At 37.0% G+C, this 16862-nt stretch overlaps 1 protein-coding gene and 1 long non-coding RNA gene across 10 annotated transcripts; one reads left to right on the forward strand and one right to left on the reverse strand.

Annotated features, from left to right (window-relative positions):
* LOC148715760 (uncharacterized) lies at positions 1–1917 on the reverse strand. Its single transcript, XR_015995859.1, has 2 exons — positions 1409–1917; positions 1–237 (listed from the first exon to the last, which is right to left on the reverse strand). It is a non-coding gene; the product is annotated as an uncharacterized LOC148715760 (long non-coding RNA).
* Positions 1918–4955: 3038 nt separating this feature from the next.
* Positions 4956–12989, forward strand: LOC148715761 (uncharacterized). Of its 9 annotated transcripts, none has more exons than XM_088746529.1 (6): positions 4959–5110; positions 7744–7821; positions 7965–8019; positions 9291–9487; positions 9703–9847; positions 10795–12989. In XM_088746529.1, exons 4-6 carry the CDS (start codon positions 9362–9364, stop codon positions 10860–10862), a joined length of 339 nt encoding a protein of 112 aa, XP_088602655.1. In that variant the 5' UTR covers positions 4959–5110; positions 7744–7821; positions 7965–8019; positions 9291–9361; the 3' UTR covers positions 10863–12989. The 9 variants fall into 9 exon arrangements, with proteins under 9 accessions (XP_088602660.1, XP_088602661.1, XP_088602655.1 ...); XM_088746530.1 differs by lacking the exon at positions 4959–5110 and adding an exon at positions 5324–5962 and having other exon boundaries at positions 9320–9487; XM_088746528.1 differs by lacking the exon at positions 4959–5110 and adding an exon at positions 5352–5962.
* Positions 12990–16862: the final 3873 nt, after the last annotated feature.

The following is a 16862-nucleotide window of genomic DNA, read 5'->3' on the forward strand; positions in this document are numbered from 1 at the left end:
TATGGACAAAACTTCTGAAAACTTTAATGGTAATTTTACCGTCACAAATACAGTAGGCAACTCCTATATAGCATATTAGTCTAGGCAAGTTGTGTACAGAGAACAAAACGCTAATAATTTCAACAAGAAGTAAGCTTCTGGGAATAATGACAAACTCTTCAATAACAGCTAGCCACAGTAAATGTCACAGCCATCCATTCTGTCTATAGTACCAGTTATTGGGTCACTTCACATTACCTTAAACGGAAGAGAATATAAGAAACAACAACTTCAAGAACATGAAACACAGCAAAGTGAAATGTAACTAAGCTGATTTGAAATTCATTGCGCCATTCGTTTCTAATAACACAAGAAAGTGAAGGAAAGAAACGGCACCAGTTTTACTGATGAGACAAGGCCCACGCAATTTTTGGAGGTAAATGGACTAGTTAGACCGAAAGCTACATAGACAAACAATTAATAAACTGACAATAGTGAGGGATTTGGGGGCCAATTGATAAATAAGTTTTACCTAAGTTTTTCCTCTAGTTAGCCCATGAAGCTCGAAACGGCAATAATAAAAATTACCTCCAAAACACGGTAAAAAAATAAGCTTAAAACGTAGTTGATTGAGTTAAGACCATAACCATTGTTAAGACACATGCCAACCTACCATGTACAACAGACTTGGAGAGTAAAAAGGACAAAGACGGTTTTGGGTCATGATTTGGAAAATCCACCAAAACCTCCCTAAAAATAATACGCCGACGGTTGTAGTAAGAGCGACTTACGAACGAATCTTACCAACGGTCAAACATTTGGTGACAACAGACAAAAAATTGATTCGGCTCATATTCTCAAGTTAGTTAGGCCTTATGGTGAAATAAAGCACTGCATACTTCGTTTGGCTGAATAGCGATATATTTTCGAGAAAATCGATAATAACTGAATTTCGACCAAATGCCGGTTTTGAAGCTCAAAATTTCAGACTAATCTCGGAGCGTCGCGCCACGAATTGAAAACACTTGGACCGATAACAACTACCAAATCTTGAAAACAACATCAAAACATAGCAATTTAAGCAATTCTTGATGGTTTATTTACACAATCTAACTGAATTTAACCGACCTTCTTCTAACAAGATTAAAAATAGGTAAAAACTAACACGTTAACCTTATTTTACTATGTGCTATACAAAATAATCGACTGAAAATCTGGATTTTGGAAGGCGAAGTGTAGTTTTTTTCGATCTCCAAAGGATTTTTTAGGGAAATGATTCAGTGCGATTTTATCAAATTTTAAAGTTGGATAAAATGAGCTGATTTGACGATGCCGTCAGTTGTTCGAAAGTGTTCACATTCAAACACAAACTCCATTGTTTCGCATTTTACATCCAATCTACATCTTATTTAATATAACATCATCTTACCGTCCATATTGCTGCATCACAAAAGGGGATTGCAGTCCTAAAGTTGTTGCATTGTTCCCTCAATAGCGATAGAACTTGGCAGGATAGTCAACACCTGATAATAATTGTTGACAAAGCGTATCTCGGGATTTCTCTATTCCCACTCCGTTGAAACACTTTGCGTAAGAGATCTTGTATAAGTCTACAACCGAACCCATTCTCAAAGACCCAGGGGCTGAGTCGATTTCAAGTTGGGGCATGAAGAGCCCGTGGGGACATTGTCTTACAAAACTAGTTCCAAACGGTCGCAGTCGTTCTGCCATCTGATTGGTGCCAGGAAATCTTTGTGTTTTTCTGCCCAATCAGAGTAACGTGTACTTTAGAAACCTTTCGTGTGTTTTAACACGGACATCTATGCGCTCAGTTGCTCGCTATGATTGTTTGGACCGTGCAACGGTGATTTGCTTGAGGTGAAAAGTTTCAGTCTCAGCACACAATGTAAGAGAGATCGATCAGATTGTCCGTGAAAATTTTACAGGAAATTATACTGAATACTTTCGCAGGTATCACGAGAGAACGTGTTTTAAAGTTTGCGAGGTTTTTATACAACACGATGGTTGAAGTCATTGATATGTCGCTTTAAACGTTAAACGACATTTAAGCTTAAATCTTTCTAGATTTTTTGCGTAATTTGCTATGACTGAAACTTTGCCAATCCCGTGAAGTTATTTCGTCGCACGGGCCACGCAGGTATGTCGAGCAACTGGCACTTTCGCCTACGTAGCTTTCTGTTTTCTGTGCGCGCCAAAATCTAATCTTCGCTTTGTAGTAAAATCGTTCACAATAGGGCCAAGGTTGCAGAGAACGTTAAGTTCGTAGACGACCTCCAGCAAGCGCTAAGAGAAAGCTTAGCTGTGTTTCCGGTTAGCTAATTAAAATCTGAACAAAAAATTATTAATGCAGTAAATGGTTTGAACCCGGGGGTAACATGTGAAGGTGTCGTCTGATCGTCCGGGTGAGTGTAGTCCTGCGAAGGACTGTTGTCGGTGGTACTGACTGACGTTTCGACAACCTGTGCGGAAGTCATCATCAGAGTCGAGTGAATGATTGTCAAGTGGATGATCAACAATCATTCACTTGACTCTGATGATGACTTCAGCACAGGTTGTCGAAACGTCAGTCACTACCACCGACAACAGTCCTTCTCAGGACTACACTCACCCGGACGATCAGACTACACCTTCACAAAAAATTATTAACGAGAACATCGTGAGGAGAGATGTTTTCGGGTAGTTACCGAAGTGGTTTGGAAAGAGTTTAATCTTTCAACTGCTGCCTACAGTGTTGAAATTCTTGAGCTGGGAAGACCACGGATTCTCTTCTAGTCCCTTGGTCATTGTCATTTCACCTCTTCTGTCGATTGTTGAAGACCAAGTTAAATACCTTTGATCATTGGGAATCGATCCGATGCTGCTTTCAATGGGAAAAACAAAACCAAAGACCAAGAAATATTGGATGGAAAGGGCGGGTTTGCTTTATTGCAAATGTCAGCTTAGTAGTACAGGGTCATCTACCCACATCTAATAAACAACAGTTTCCACGCTTAGCTTTTCTTTTTTTTCAAGCGTAGATTGGATTAGATTTTGGCACGCACGGAAAGATACGCTAGTACCAGTTGCTCGACATACCTGCGTGGCCCGTGCGACGAAATAACTTCACGGGATTGGCAAAGTTTCAGTCATAGCAAATTATGTAAAAAATCTAGAAAGATTTAAGCTTAAATCTCGTCTAACGTTTAAAGCGACATATCAATGACTGCAACCATCGTGTTGTATACAAACCTCGCAAACTTGAAAACACGTTCTCTAGTGATACCTGTGATACTATTCAGTATAATTTCTGGTAAAAATTTTCGCGGACAATATGATCGATTTCTCTTACATTGTTTGTTGAGACGGAAACTTTTCACTTCAAGCAAATCTCCGTCGCACGGTCCAAACAAACATAGCGAGCAACTGAGCTACCAGGATATATGTCCGTGTTAAAACACACGAAAGGTTTCTAAAGTACACCTTACTCTGATAGGGCAGAAAAACACAAAGATTTTCTGGCACCAATCAGATGGCAGAACGACTGCGACCGTTTAGAACTAGTCTTGTAAGACAATGTCCCCAGGGGCTCTTCATGCCCATACTTGAAATCGACTCAGCCCCTGGGTCTCCGAGGATATAACCGAACCGTGAACCAAATGTAAGCGCAATGTTGCTAGTTCAGAAACATGATTCTCACGTGCAGAATAACGCTAATTAATTCCAAATGAGGACTACTGAGATAAAACGCAAAAATAAAAAATTGGACTATGAAGCACGTGGTTTCAAGAACTAAGGTCGTCTGTTACATATACGAAACAGGAGTAAACAGTTATCTAACTCCTATCATAATTGAATGTATCATAATTGAATGTTTATGGTACTTCGGGGGATATCGATAAAGCTCATTTTAGGTATAAAAAAAAGCGAAAGATCTGCAAAGGGCATAGCCCATAATACATCACTGCAGATGTGCGACAAAGAAAAGTGTTGTGTTCGAATATTTGTTTATTTAAAGGAAGTTTTATAAGGGTCCAACCTGCAAAACCACAACTTTCGCTGAAATATTTGTAAAAGCCAACGTTCGGAATCTTTATATTTAGACTACTTCTTCTCCAGAGGCTTCTGTGCCTTGTTAAGTTACTCGTGCCGGTTGTAAGACTACGACTCACGGAGCACGTTCATATTTTTCGCACGCACCTTTTCCCGGCAGCAGTCCGAAAAAAGCTCACATCTGGAAATAAAACCATTTCTACGTGGCTCGGAACTCAAGAAACGCTTCGAGTAATCACTGCACCAGCTGACACCGCAGACTCGACTGCGAGTCGGTAAACCTACATCAAATACTTGCATTTTCGAAACAGTGGCTTTGAAAAATCAACTCAACTAGTTAGTTATTTAGTATTCTTTTCCAAGAAGGTAGCCAAATAGTGATCTATCCCCCTCAAATAAGGTCGGGTCCAAAGCTAGCAATGCATTATATGACGAAACATTATAGAGCGTGGCTGATGCGGAATGAATGCCCAATTGCTCTCAATCCGCCTTGAACAGGCAAGAAGAGGTATAATTACTGTTTCCTGTTTTCTGGATCGTCTGTTGAAGTCACAGTGCACTCTTACTATAGCTATGAACGAGCTGTAGATATCCCTATGAGGAGAACGACAAGCAATGCTGTTGCAGAGTTCACATCTTTTCTCTGCAACTCATTTTATCAGTAAACGAAAATGCCAGTTTGAAGCACCCGTGTCACATTTTCTCATAGCGTAACACCCGGTATTTCTCAATTGAGAATGTGGGTAGTACCCAAGTGAAATGATCGTCTGGGCCATCTGAGCCGTCTTATGCCGCTTATTTGAGGCATTGTCTGGAGCAGCCAATGAAATCGCTTTATGGAATAATCCACGTTCGCCCGCGAGTAACAAATTCCACAACATGCCGTCTGGTAAGCCTTCAGCGAGATAGTGGTTTTTCTTCGTGAGGAAATACATTGGCGAAACGTACTCGTATCTCAGATGAACAGAGAGGTCTTTTAGAGCGGTTTTTTGCAGGAGGGATGGTTGGAACGGCAACCATGTACAAGGAGATGGTTTTAAAAGCGTCAACGGACACTGGTTTGACGAAGGCACAAGTCCAGGTAAGCTTATTAAATCATTTGGTTAACCTCGGCTGTAGCTTTATACCAGGTTGTGCCGCATTTTATCTCAATAATTCCACAAATCAAACAAAACTAGCAATTCGTATACATCGTAGATGCATTTATATGTCAATAATAGCCTAACGCTTAAAGTTAATTGGATGTTATTTAGATCGTGATGAGGTACAGTTTCTATACTATCAGACAGTTAACTCTGCTTTAATTACTCAAGCTCAAGATCATTCACGTTCATCATACATGTGTATTTGCATTTCAAGGTAATCCATCGATTTCTAAAATTTAAGGTTTTTATTTGAAAACATTAAAAACATAAGAAGATCATATGCAAAGAGAACATCCAATAAATTAACGCGGAAGTTTTATTGAAATCTGATGACTACATTGGCCGTCACCGAAATTATGCACCAATTAATTAAAATTTAGACAGCTCTGAAACACGATTTGACTTTTACTTTCTGTGTTATCCACGTTGCCATTCTTGTGTGACAGAGTCACTTAGGCTTATTTCCTACTTAAAACATGTTTGTTCTGTTTATTCTATTTTATGGAATTTTAGCGATTTGTTAGTAATGTGTTAATTCTGTTAGTAATGTGTTAATTGTATTATTCCTTTAACTGCCGATTTCCCTTATGTAATTCCTGTTTAATTGCCGATTTCCCTTATGTAATTCCTGTTTAATTAATCGCTCCTAGCCCAAATTTGGTTTTAAGTTATTTTTACCTTTTCCTGTATTTTACTATAAGTTACAACTGTTTGCTCGGTGAGTTCAGTTGATTTGTTGCCTTCCTGAGAGTGTCTTTAAAGCGGATTCTAAGCTATACTAGCTTTTGGTATGTTTCAGTATTTTATGTTTGTTTGAGCCCTAAGCTTAGCATGTAGTTGTTTCCATTGTATTTTTGTAGTGATTTTCGGGTTAGAATTTGCTTAGTTTAGCCACATACTCTTTTTATCTTACTACTGTATCTTATTTATTTTCTCTGCTATATGAACTTCAATTGTTTTCGTTTAGCAGCTGTAATATTTTGCTTACCTGCTTCCAATTCATTGTTGCTATGATTCCTGTGTTTTCAGAACCAAATTATGGGTTCATTACACTAGTAATTTCATTTTCTCCTTTCACTGTTTTATACTGTATTAGCTCAAGTTGTAATATTAAGCCTAGCTTGTAATCTTTGTTGAATTCATGCCTGGTGTAGCAATCACTATTTTTGATAGTTTCTGTCACACAATTTCCTGTTTTCAAGTACTTTGTTTGTTTCCTTTCTTTACTGAATTATTTCTGTCTGTAGGTTATCTTTTACTGTTAAGTACTTTTTCCTAAGTCATTTTAATCTTGCTACATCATTTGGCTCATTGGAACTTTGTTTTCTTATTTATTGTTTAGTGTCACTCGTTCCCGTTTTTTTTATTGTACCGTTGCATTTATTTGCTGTGTAATAAACTTGTAAATCTTCCCTCGGATCTTTTGTTCTTACGTCGACCGTTTTGGCCGTCTTACACTTGTATCATAATAATATTTTTGACTGATACCATCATTAAATTTGGCAACAGCTGGTATTGTTTGTAAAATATTTTTCGTCTTTTCCAATAAACTTGCGTGTCACTTCCTGTCTCGATTAGGCTCTTCTACATGCGGGTGGAAGCCAACATGAAATTATAATTTGTAATTAATGAATAAAATTTTTTTTTATTTGTTTTGTTTTGTTTTGTTTGACTACAACTGTACGAATTTAAGATAGTTGTATTATTATTATTAGTGTTTTTATTATGCAAACCCACAAGCTCATTTTGTCAAAGCAAGGTTTGGTTTATCCTAGGTTAGGAAGAAGTAGAGGGTGTCTGTTGTAGGTCTAATAATAATAATAATAATAATAATAATAATAATAATGATAAAGGAGTTTCCATAAAGAGCGGTTACCGGCGGTCTACCGGTACCTGTAGGACCTCTTCCTGCCATCTGTTTGGATTTCACTAGTGAAAATAAAAAGTGATTTTAGTGGTCACAGCTGTCAATTAGACCTTCAGTGGCCGCTTATAAGTATTGTTATTGAAACCCCTGATAATAACACCTTTATTTAGACACGATAGTGTTTAGAGCTGAACAGCCTGTGGGGTTGTGTATAAATCCAAATAAACTGTAAATGAGGTAAATTCAAATGATTATGGTTTTTGAGGAAAGGGGAAAACTGGAGTACCCGGAGAAAAACCTCTCAGAGCAGAGTAGAGAACCAACTAACTCAATCCACTTACGATGCAGGGTCCAGGAATAATACCCAGAACACATTGGTGGAAGGCGAGCACTCTCACCACTACGCCAACTCTGCTCCCTCTGTCTGTTGTCTAAAGCATATTAGATACTATATTCAAGCATGTACGAATACTGTAACTAGTGGCAAGGCATTATTGCAGTATTTCTCAATAGTTCTGATGCATACCTCCTCTTTCTCCTCTCCTCTTCCTTTTTCCTCATGATAACACTTTTATGGTCTTTGATCAAAATTAATATAATTAAAAATAGTTTATGCATGTTTATTCAGCTGTCATCAGTGATAATTATTACTAATTTTAGCATAATGAGTAATATAACACTTACACTGAATGATTTTTGCAGAAGTGGTCGGGAATCAGAAAAGAAAAAGGCCACAAGTATCATCTTCTTCTGCAGATGCCACATTAAAAAGATTCAAAGGTGTCTAAGGACCAAATTCTTACAATTTATTTTGTGCTGAATTCTTTAAGACAGGTACTTGTATTAGAAGGAAAATATATTTGATTTACAGATACTCAGTCATTTTCTTACAATGCTGATATTGTCATTATTTTTCATTTCAGTCCTGTTTTATCCATACTTACTACATTGTATAGGTGCAGTCAGTTGTGGCTTAATGTAAGTTATAAGTAGGAATTAGCATTAAATACAGCTGTAGGTATGGCCCTGGATTCAAATACTTTTTAAAGCAGGGATAAAGACGATATCGTTAAAAGACGGAAATTGACAGTTCACAGACAGGTTTATAACAATCCATTACTACAGATTGTTAAGACCCTAGATAGTTTTCCAGCCTGGAAAATCAAGTGCACAGCTGCCTATTTCCCCCTGGCTTCCAGCTATTATCTACATTCCTTGTCAAACCTGAGTTTTTGGTTTCATGTTTGTTTTTATGTACACTATACTCACATGTAAATCGATAGCAACACTGTAAGGATCACAAATTTCTCAAATTAATTCAAAGTTTACTGTTTAATGTAATGGTTATGAGTTCTTGTAAATGCACAATGTTTGTGCAGGAGGTCAAGGGTTTGAGCCCCGGCCGGACCAACACTCAGGGGCTTAAAATAGTTGAGAAAGATATGCTACCTTTCTATAACATAAAGAAATGTTTAGATATTCTAGTTTTCTTGGATAGGGACAATGAAATGGAGGTCCTGTCTCCTGCAGCGTTAGGGGCAGGAGACGTTAATTTCCCATGCACCAGAATACTGTGTGATGGATGTCCTCCCTTGGGGTGGGATGGGTGGTAAACAGGACCCCCATTGATACCAGTGTTTACAACACTGAAGGGGCTATCCTGTATGTCTACTCTAGACTCTCTTCCAGATAGGAGGGGGTCTCAGGACAAATACGTGTATACATGCATACCAATACAAGTTGATCCAGCACTGCCTGACAAATGACTAAAACCTGTATAATGGGTTGTAAGTAATGTCAGTTGCATACAACCCATTATGTTGTATAATGTGTAATGTCATGATTAAGTATTGTTACTGCTTGACATCATAGCTATTAATATTAGGAACAATGGTTTTGATTTGTGTTATTGTAGCCTATAAAAGTAATTGTTTTCTCACTCAGACATTCTTTTCAGAACTGCTCTAGCTTGCATGAAGTTTTGGAAAGGAAACAGGCCTTTCATTGATACCTTGACATTTTTCAAGTGGTCAAATGTAGGCTTTATTGCAGATCACAATACAATTTATAATTATTTTGAATCATCAATGTGTTGATAGCTCATTGTTGGGAAATGACTGATCTTTAATTTAGTAATCAGTAAGTGTTATGTGGCTGTAATGTGGTCTTGACTGACATCAATGCATGTGATTAGTGCACTTGGTCATATATTTTTCATGAATCATATATGTTCTTTTACTGAGTTGCAGATGAATGTAAAGGTCTTACCTACCAACAGAAGAATAAGAAAGCATCTGAAAAGTGGTGAGAAAGAAGTGACATGGAGAAAAAAAAGTTTGTGGATTCTGCAAAAGTTAATAAAGAATTAAATGTCAAAGTATCAGAACTCACGGAGGAGCAGAAAAGAAAACTAATTGATAGACACAGAAAGAAACTTTTGGAAGAGGTACTATTAATACAGCTGTGTATGTTCACCCTGATAGAGTTAAGATGCCTACCTTCAAAAAACATTAATAATACTAACGGTAATTATGAGTTATTCATATTGAGCATTTCCTTAGGGGATTTAAAAGAAGTATTTTCGGGTCAGACCTATATCTTAATAATTAAGACTGAAGATAATATAACCTTTTTAATTGCCTTATTTTATTGCATGTATAGATCCTGGTTCTTGAAGATTTGGGTTGTCAGACATCCACATTATACCTGGATATCAGTGGTGAAATGTACAACCTTGGATCTAGGGCTGGAACAGCATTTCTTGCAACTAATCAAGAGATAAACATAAAATTTCGAGAATATTTTGGTAAGAAGACAATATTTGCTTTCAAACAGTGAAATTTTATGTGACAAGTTCACCATAATTATTCACTTTGAGTGAGGTTAAGAATATGGAATCGAGTGTACTATTTTGCATTTTAAACCAAAGATGGCATCTGCAGCCAATATCCTAATTGTGGATTGTGGCCATATAATAGATGATAGGTTCTTAACCAACACTTGATCAACCGTTTTCCTCCCCAGTCCTGCCTCTCTCTTGTTTTATAGTGTACATTGTGTATATTTTCTAGTGTTTGATTGCCCTCGCCTTAGCAGGCAATACATTAAGATTTTAATAAAGCAATTACCCTATATGAGTTACCCTTACAAACAGAGCACTGCAGATATTTCATTCACTGTTTAAGGTTTGCCATTTTGTGGGAAAACTGGAACATAAAACATCCTTTTTGTGGGTGTTGGTGGACCTCGTGAAGTGTCCATTAATGGAAGCTAAGAACTATGAAAAATGAATGTAACAGTTTGGCACTTTGTTTCAAGGAAGGGAGCATGTCTTCAAGAGCTGCATCAAAGATGATGTTAATAAGTAAGATCAAGATGCGGACACTGCTGTGATCTTAGCAAACAGGACAATGTCTTGATTGAGTCACCTATATAACAATTTTGCCATCTACCTTAGAGTCTGAGACAAGGAATTTCAGTGAGGGGTTGCATCTCATGGGACTACAGTACAAAATCCTATTTGACAGGGACTGGTTTTGATACCAAGAATAATTTATTTTCAAGTACTCCAGAGTTTTTAAACATTAATGTTATAGGTGTTGTGACTTTTTCAAAATTATGGTACATGTATGTAAGTTGAACCACAAAGAAGTGTATGGGCCATTTAATAGAATCCTCATGTGAAACTTACATGTAGCTACCATTTATATCTTGTTTACATATTAAGGCTGTTGTTCACTTTCTGTTTTATAGGTGCAAATAATCAGCAATTTACTATTGCTCATGTGCAAGACCTTTTCAACAAGAAATACAGTATTTAAAAAACTGCAGAAGTTGTCATTAAACAACCACGTTTTGTATGTAACTGATGGTTTGAGTTACAAATGGAATGTACTAAAGGAATGTAAATTTCAGTTTAATGCATGTATGAATTATTTCAGAAATAGAATTTTTCTGGTTTAGTTAAGAAACAGAATTAATTACAGTGATGTTTTAAATAATGATCAAGTACTGGGAAAGAACATTATCCGCACTGCCCATGGCCCTCTTTACTTTGAGTGTTGTGCAAATTTGCATTCTGGGGAGCCATTTTGTTTACCAGGGGCCATTCGCTCTGTTATTTTAGTTACACTTAGTCAACAAGGATTGTGTACTGTGTAAAAAGGGCTCAGTTAAGGACCAAAACAGTTACAGTAATTACTTCCTCAAAGACATGGCTTTTGCTAGAATGTTATGAATAATTTGTTGTTTTTCTACTGAGGCCAACTCAAAACCAAAATTCACTGCTAATTTTTTACTTAGATATGCAAACATTTGTAAGTAGCGAGCATAATGGTCATGAGTGAAAGTTGTCTAAAGTTCCATCATCTGCCTTAGTTGAGCTCTGAAGGAAGTCTTAGGGTAATAATTTACTGTAAGTAAATTTAAGGTATTTTTGCAGTCACAAATTTGATTAATTAAAATTTATTAAATTAATTTGCTGAACATTTCACTGATAAATGAACTTTAAAATCCCTCCATCTGGTTTGAAATCAGGCTAGATTGCTGTATCAAAGTTAGGTCAATTTAATTCCATAAAGGTATAACCAAAATGCAACTGTTCATTCACATCATGCCGCATTAGACCAATCAATGGAAATGAAATCATTGATCAATTTAGCTACATTACAATAAAATGTTAAATAGTATAATCTAAGTGAAGAGAATGACCCAATATTGATTCTAGAACCTAAGTGATAATAATTAGCCTAAGAGAATACACTCTTGATTGAAATGCCAAGACCAAGTATTATGCTGGAGCCAGAAAGTGTTTTGTTAATGAAAGTCATTTAACCCTTTAAGCATACTTTTGAATGTTAACTCTATAGTTCATTTTCAAGGAATTGCTTTTTCTTTTGCTTTTATTTGCTTTTTCTTTAAATGCCTTAAAGGTTGTATTAATTTATTGTTTTGTCATGTGTAAATTTTAAGACGTCTAAATATAACATCAGAAATGGTGAAGTTACACTGGGGAAAGGCCTTTCTGGAACTGATGTTTTTAAGTTTTCTTTTTTAATCATATTGTAGACCTGTGGAATTGTCTTCCACTACACATTAGAATGATTGAATCTTTCTCATCATTTAAGAACAGTATTAATGAATTTTATCAAAACAAATTTAATGGAAATAAGGATAGATTTTTGTAATTAATTATTAATTATTGTCATGTTAATTATACTATTTGAGCTACTATATTATACGTAAAAATTTTTTTTCTCTTCGTTGAGGCAGTTTATTTTTATGAGGAATCTTCGAATTCTGTATAAACTGACCTAATTATTCAGATCTTTTGAATTTTTTATTTTTTAAATAATCATTAATTTATCTTTAATTTGTATATTATGTTAAGACCTGTATAAATAAAATTGAGTATATTAAAAAATTAAATTAAATTGTTACTGCGGACTTGTCACGTATTGGATTAAAACAACACATCATTTATCTTTAATGCTCTCCACTGAACAAGTTTCATATCAGTATATTAAGTGTACTTCACCAGGACCGAACTTATATGGTTTATATTCTTATGAAACGTAGCCATAGTAAAGTCACTTTGAATTTGGTGATTCGTTGCAAATAATTTCACAACTATAAAATATCGTCGTTTAATTAATACAAATCACCTTTGAGGGAAAATTTCCTTGGTTTCTTCTCATTATTTCTTTTCTGATAGTAAATATCTGCTGTTTTTTAAAAAAAATTGAATTGTACTGTATTGAATTAATTATATTCAATGTGAGAGCAATCGTGCGTTCGGAGAAAAGAGAAAGGCAAATCACTGATGGACACTAATAGCTTTGACCTTAGTTTGAGCTGAACAATCAACTCTGATTTTACAGTTACGAAGCTAACTACACTTGCTAGGGAGATTATTTTTAGTAGCATTAAATATTTATTTCTTTTTTGGATAGATTGTAAAGATTGTGATAACTGTCAATCATACAGTTGTTCATGACTTTTTTGATGAGGTATTTTACGTCGCACCGATTTTGAGCTTGTCGCTTGTTTTCAAAGATGGAACACTTGGCAGGTCTGAATGGGACCTCCTTTTGAAATTCAGCTGAGATTTTGGATGCCACGCTCAGAGGTCGTATGGCGACAACCATAATCCAACATGTATCGTTAATAACTGCAATGTATTATGTCATAAATACGCCAGTCTGATACTGAGTCGTCGCTGCAAACACAGGACATAACTTTAGATATAGGGTGGGTGAAGAGCAAAGAAAATGACTAATAAAACAGGGTTGAGTGAGCCACTGGCTACCCCCAAATTTCATATATTTAGAAAATATAAACAGAAAAATGAGGTTGATTTCGCGAGGTTCCAGTGATTACCTGTACACCCCGCACTAACAGGCCGGTTAATGACCCCAATTTTCCAAAAATTAGAAAATAGCTGAAAACGGGGTTGTTCTTGCGAAGTTTCCAGTGATTACCTATACCCCCCACCAAAACACCGGTGAATGACCCCAATTTTCAGACATCTAGAAAATAACGAAAAACAGGGTCGAGTTCAGAAGTTTCCAGTCATTAGAAGACTCAGACGATTTGGATGTACAAGACGTCGGCGTGGAAGTAATTTGAATGAGGTGGTAGAAGCAGTCGAGGAGGAACTCAAGGGGAGTGGAAGCCTTCTCGGATATCGAGCAATGCATCAGAGACTCATCAATCAGCACGGTCTTGCTACTACGAGGGAAGTCGTTCGACATGTTTTGAGGGTTTTTGATCCTGAAGGGGTGGAGCATAGGTCACAGCATAGACTACGACGACGAATTTACAGGTGTAAAGGACCAAATTACTTATGGCACATTGACGGCTACGACAAACTAAAACCGTTTGGATTCTGCATTCATGGTGCAATTGATGGCTTTAGTCGAAGGATCCTATGGCTGGAGGTTGCATCTTCGAACAACGACCCTCGTATAGTAGCTCAATATTTCTCAGACTATGCAAGACAGTTAGGAGGTACGGAAAGGATTGTACGTGGAGATAGGGGATCTGAGAAAAGGAACTTAGCAGCTACTCAGCGTTTCTTTCGGCGGTCCATGAGTGACGACTTTGCAGGTGATAAAAGTTTCATGTATGGGAAATCTACAGCAAACCAAAGAATTGAAGCATGGTGGGGACGTTTGAGGCAAGGATGTGCAGAATGGTGGATTACATTTTTTAAGGACTTGAGAGATTCTGGTTTGTATCCCGATGATGATATAATACACCGCGAATGCCTGAAGTTCTGTTTCATGGATGTCATACAAAGTGAACTACACACAGCTGCACTGGAATGGAATGTTCACCGAATTCGACCGTCTAGCAATGTGGAATCTCCGTCGAGAAAGCCAGATGTACTCTACTTCGTTCCAGCATCAGCTGAGACTCAAGATTACATGACTCCTGTTGACATCGACGAAATCGAAATCGCACAGGATACGTGTGCCGAGCAACCACAAGCGAAAGGATGTCCCTACTGTAAAGAGCTCTGCGATCTAATCATGGAGGATGAAGGTCTAGAGCCAGCTACAACAGCAGAGGAAGCTCTCCAACTCTACTTAGATCTACTGGACCATATTAATGCCATACCATAGAAGAATGGTTGAATTTCATTCCTGTTCACAGGCTACCCAGCATGAGCAGTGTTTTTGGTACACTCAAAAACAAAGCTTTGTATGCGGTTAGTTAAGGAGCTATGTTAGGTTCGCAAATATTCAGTTTGGCCAAATGTACATTGCAAGGTATTTATTAAACAACAACAAACATATGAAACATATGTGTGAACTGCGGTTATGAGATGAAACATATGTGTGAACTGCGGTTATGAGATGAAACATATGTGTGAACTGCGGTTATGAGATGAAACATATGTGTGAACTGCGGTTATGAGAATTCGGTCGAATGCGGTTTACTCATAACCGCAGTTCACACATATGTTTCATATGTTTGTTGTTGTTTGATTTATCATCTACGGGTTTATGTCGAATTAATTTGATGGCCTGCTCCCAGTTGGCTTGTTAGCTCAATTGGTAGAGCGCTGCACTAGTATCGCAGAGGTCAGTGGTTCGAATCCCGTACAGGCCTGAAATTTTTTTCAGGTCTGATTTTCACTATTGCTCAAATAGTGCTTTACTGCGAAGGATCGTGCTCATATACGTAAGGTATTTATTGTTGGTCAGATCTAATGCCGCTATCATTTTGTAGCTGGATACCGAGCCACACAAGTAAATAAATTAAAAATGCTATTTGAAATCAACTTTATTTCTTCTCTGTTTCCAACATGTTTTCTAAATGTGGAAAGGAACTTAAACTCTTGACACTAAGAACGGATTATTTTCATTCATAAACTACACACCTGTGGGGGAGAGAAATTGCCTGACCCACCATTCACACTCTTTACAGTACAGTGTATTGTAAAGATATCATCTGGCCTGGTTATTCGAAATCTATGAACTCAACAAGGTAGAACAGCAAAGTAAATAGCAGGTAACGAACTATTTTCCATTCTATTTTCCATTTTCCATTAAACCGCCTCCCGGTTAGCTCAATGGATAGAGCGCTGGACTGATGTGCGGGAGGTCGAGGGTTCGAGCCCCGGCCGGACCAACACTCAAGGTCTTAAAATAATTGAGAAGAATATGCTGCCTTTCTATAACATCAAGAAATGGTTAGATATTCTAGTCTTCTCGGATAGGGATGAATAAATGGAGGTCCCGTCTCCTGCAGGGTTAGGGGTAGGAGACGTTAATTTCCCACGCACGAGATTACTGTGTGATGGATGTCCTCCCATGGGGTGGGATGGGTGGGTTGTTGTCTTACGTTTCATACATGAGCCTCTGGCTCGGGCAATATGGGTAACCATGCCCCGCGTAAAGACATTAAACTTTGATTACTGATTACTGATTACTGATTCTGTTTTAAAAGTGTTATGTTAACACAACCTATCAGAGTACACATGAATGACATGTATAAAAAGAAAAGAATAATTAATCCCCTATTGCAATGAGCAGCATTATCCTTATTATCTCAGTGCAAGTATGTCGCCCCCGCAAACCGAACCAAGAGCTTGCAAATCTCCATCTGTTGCCATCCTCACAGCTGTAAAGTCCATCTGTAGTAAGGAAAAATGAGTTTATCTTAGAGAAAAGTATGGAGTCAAACTAGTCAAGTAAAATAAGCCACTTGAGGTGTAATACGAATACGTAAACTGTGAAAAAAAATACATAAAATACTTGCAGGTCCTATGGGTACATTTCCCAAGATAAGAAACACAAAAAGGAAAAATGGCAACAGATACTATAGAATAATACATGGATGTACACAGATATGGAAGTGCTCAACTCAATATATCATGTACAGCAAACAAATAAGATCTTGAGTTTATATGGAATTTCTCTGCAAGTGTTCAACTTAATATATCAAGCAGTAAATAAGTAAGATATTGAGTTAAATACAAGAGGAGAAATTCCATATGTATACAAGCAACATTTGCCGTATATCATGTTCAACATGTACATGCCATATATCAGGCCCAACATTTGCCCTACATCAAGTTCATCTACTTTGGAATGTTTCATAAATTAGTGGGCAAAGGACTACATGCTTGTCCAATTTGGAAGCAATTAAATTTAAAAAAAAAAAACTTTTTTCTCTCATCCAATTATTTCCAAATCAATTACTTTGGATTCTAGGAATGATAAATAGCTACCAATATAAAAATTATTTTGTATGCAATGAAATTAACCTCACTAAACTCGTTAGGGAGTAAAATTTCTTTCAAATTATTAACT

This window comes from Stylophora pistillata, unplaced genomic scaffold (assembly GCF_964205215.1).
Source record: "Stylophora pistillata unplaced genomic scaffold, jaStyPist1.2 SCAFFOLD_93, whole genome shotgun sequence".
Lineage (NCBI taxonomy): Eukaryota > Metazoa > Cnidaria > Anthozoa > Scleractinia > Pocilloporidae > Stylophora > Stylophora pistillata.

Bases quoted from the DNA above. Each gene is read 5' to 3' on its own strand.
- LOC148715761 (XM_088746534.1), top strand. From the start codon at position 9,362: ATGGAGAAAAAAAAGTTTGTGGATTCTGCAAAAGTTAATAAAGAATTA. The intron at 9,488-9,702 runs GTACTATTAATA...TTGCATGTATAG, and splicing joins GAAAGAAACTTTTGGAAGAG to ATCCTGGTTCTTGAAGATTT. The intron at 9,848-10,794 runs GTAAGAAGACAA...TCTGTTTTATAG, and splicing joins AAAATTTCGAGAATATTTTG to GTGCAAATAATCAGCAATTT.